This window comes from Pollachius pollachius (genome assembly GCF_949987615.1).
Source record: "Pollachius pollachius genome assembly, chromosome: 9".
Taxonomy (NCBI): Eukaryota; Metazoa; Chordata; class Actinopteri; order Gadiformes; family Gadidae; genus Pollachius; species Pollachius pollachius.
The window spans coordinates 10810913-10813412 of NC_136942.1; the positions used below are offsets into that span (position 1 = coordinate 10810913).

The 2500-nt window shown below is 55.6% G+C and overlaps 1 protein-coding gene across 1 annotated transcript in view; it reads right to left on the minus strand.

Moving 5' to 3' along the window:
• Positions 1–2500, minus strand: part of elmo3 (engulfment and cell motility 3) — a 24440-nt gene that overhangs the window by 10680 nt on the left and 11260 nt on the right. Inside the window, exons 11-15 of the mRNA XM_079743747.1 lie at positions 2316–2438; positions 1670–1792; positions 1263–1367; positions 685–799; positions 1–8 (exon numbers count right to left, since the gene is read on the minus strand). The exon at positions 1–8 is cut by the window's left edge and continues 129 nt beyond it. Of these exons, the coding sequence (XP_079599873.1) occupies positions 1–8; positions 685–799; positions 1263–1367; positions 1670–1792; positions 2316–2438 (474 nt within the window). The remainder of the gene's footprint in view (positions 9–684; positions 800–1262; positions 1368–1669; positions 1793–2315; positions 2439–2500) is intronic.

Genomic DNA, 2500 nt, shown 5'->3' on the forward strand with positions numbered 1-2500 from the left:
CTCCGAGGCTGGGGGTGCAGTGAAGGCTTTAGTCTTTGGACAGAAGAGGCCTCCTACCGTAGAACACTATGACCTAAGCTGAGAATACCGCATTGTAACACAGGACTTAAATGGTTTAAGCTTGGTAGCTAGGGTGCTATCTAGTTTATAATATAGGTACTGGTTTAACTTATGCTTTATATAGTTGTAACAAAACTAACAACGTGTTGCAGTGGACTAATTAGCTGGCTAGCTAAATAGCTGAATTACTAGGTAGGAGACTAACTAAATAAGTCTGGCAGTGGACTAGTTAGCTATCTATCTATCTTCTTAGCTATCTAGCAAACTGGCTAGCCTTGGCGGGTGGACTAGCCAACAATCCAACTAGCTAGCTGGCTCTAGGGGTGGACTAGCTATCTGACTAACTAGCTAGCTCTAGCGGTGAACTAACTAGCTAGCTCACAAACTAGCTAGCTCTAGCGTTAAACTAACTCACTCACTCACTAGCGAGCTAACTATTGAGGTAGCTGTAACAGTAAACTATCAAACTAACTCGTAAGTGCGCTAACCATGGAGCTAGCTGTAGCGGTGAACTCACAAACGAACTAATTAACTCACTAACTAGTTAGCTCTAGCAGTGAAATAACTCAACTAACTAACTCGCTAGCGCACTACCCATGGAGCTAGCGGTAGCCAGTGACTCACGCGGGTCCCCGATGCGGAGGATCTCACAGAGGACCCAGGGGTCAGCCTGGATGCTGCTGCGGGGCAAACGGACCACTCGTGCTTTATCCTCCCTACTGCTGTTCTCCAACACGAACTACAAGAGGAGAGGAGGAGGAGGAGGAGGAGGGGAGAGGAGGAGGAGGAGAGGGGAGAGGTGGAGGAGGAGAGGGGAGAGGTGGAGGAGGAGAAGGAGGAGGAGAGGAGGAGGAGGAGAGAGGAGGAGGAGGAGAGAGGAGAGGTGGAGGAGCAGGAGGAGGAGGAGAGAGGAGAGAGGAGAGGTGGAGGAGAGGAGGAGGAGGAGAGAGGAGAGGTGGAGGTGGAGGAGGAAGAGTAGGAGAGGTGGAGGAGGAGGAGGAGGAGGAGAGTGGAGAGAGGAGAGGAGAAAGGAGAGAGGAGAGACAGGGGCAGAGGAGAGGAGGGACAGGCAGGAGAAAAAGGGGAGAAGTTAACATACAGGAAGTGTCTCCCAGAGGAGGAGGAGCAGGAGGTGTCTCCCAGAGGAGGAGGAGCAGGAGGTGTCTCCCAGAGGAGGAGGAGCAGGAAGAGGTGTCTCCTACCCTGCTGTAGGCGTCCGGATAGCGGGAGGAGAAGTACTCCATGGTGTCCAGCGCCAGGAGGCCCGGGGGGGCGCGGACCAGGTCCTGACCCGGGTTACTGTTGTTCTGATCACACGAACACACACACAGACAAACACACGCGCACACACACACACACACACACACACACACACACACACACACACACACACACACACACACACACACAAAGAAACAGGGTTTGATCATTCTCATAGCAACAGAACCACAACAACGTTCAGAAAAGTCTGACACCCTCCCTCGTGGTCCCCTGGGTGGGGGGCGGGCCCTGTAACGGAGCGTGCTGATTGGTGGGAGGGCCCCCGTAACAGAGCTTTTTGATTGGTAGGCGGGCCCCTGTAACGGAGCATTCTGATTGGTGGACTCACGCTGAAGCCCAGCTTCCTGAACTCCTTGGCGCAGAGGGAGCGACGGCGCTCGTTGCTCAGACTGTTCTCGCTCTCCGTCTCGAACGCCGCTTGGCGGAGCGTGTGGAGGACCTCCCTCTGGTCCTGGGGGGGGGGGGGGGGTTTGAGGGAGGGGTTGAGGGAGGGAAAGAGCAGAGGTTTTCTTTCATTTGACACTTAAAAACTAATCTGCAGTCATACATCAATGACCGACACACAGAAAGACACACAGGTCAGTCAGTGTGTGTGTCTGTCTGCGTGCTATGGGTTTGCGTGTGAGTGCATTTTAATGTGTGTGCGTGGTTGTGTCTGTGTGTGTGTGCGTTTGTGTGTGTGTGTGCGTCTGTGTGCGTGCGTGCGGTCGTGTGTGCGGCCGTGAGTGGTGTGGTCGTGGTACGGTTGGTTGTGCGGTCGTGTGTTCGGCCCTGCGTGCTGGGTGCGGTCGTGTGTGCGGCCGTGAGTGGTGTGGTCGTGGTACGGTTGGTTGTGCGGTCGTGTGTTCGGCCCTGCGTGCTGGGTGCGGTCGTGTGTGCGGCCGTGAGTGGTGTGGTCGTGGTACGGTTGGTTGTGCGGTCGTGTGTTCGGCCCTGCGTGCTGGGTGCGGTCGTGCGTGCTGCGTGCCCTCTACCTGGCTGTAGCAGTCCAGGGGGGTCTTCATGCGGGGCTCCAGGTGGTTCAGGGTGACGGACTGCAGGACATACAGGTAGTGGGCCATCTCGTCCCCCACCGCCCCCGAGCTGTGGATGATGTTCTGAGACCAGCAGCACAGCATCACCACACCACTCACCTGGTCTCACTGATGGACCTCAGGTC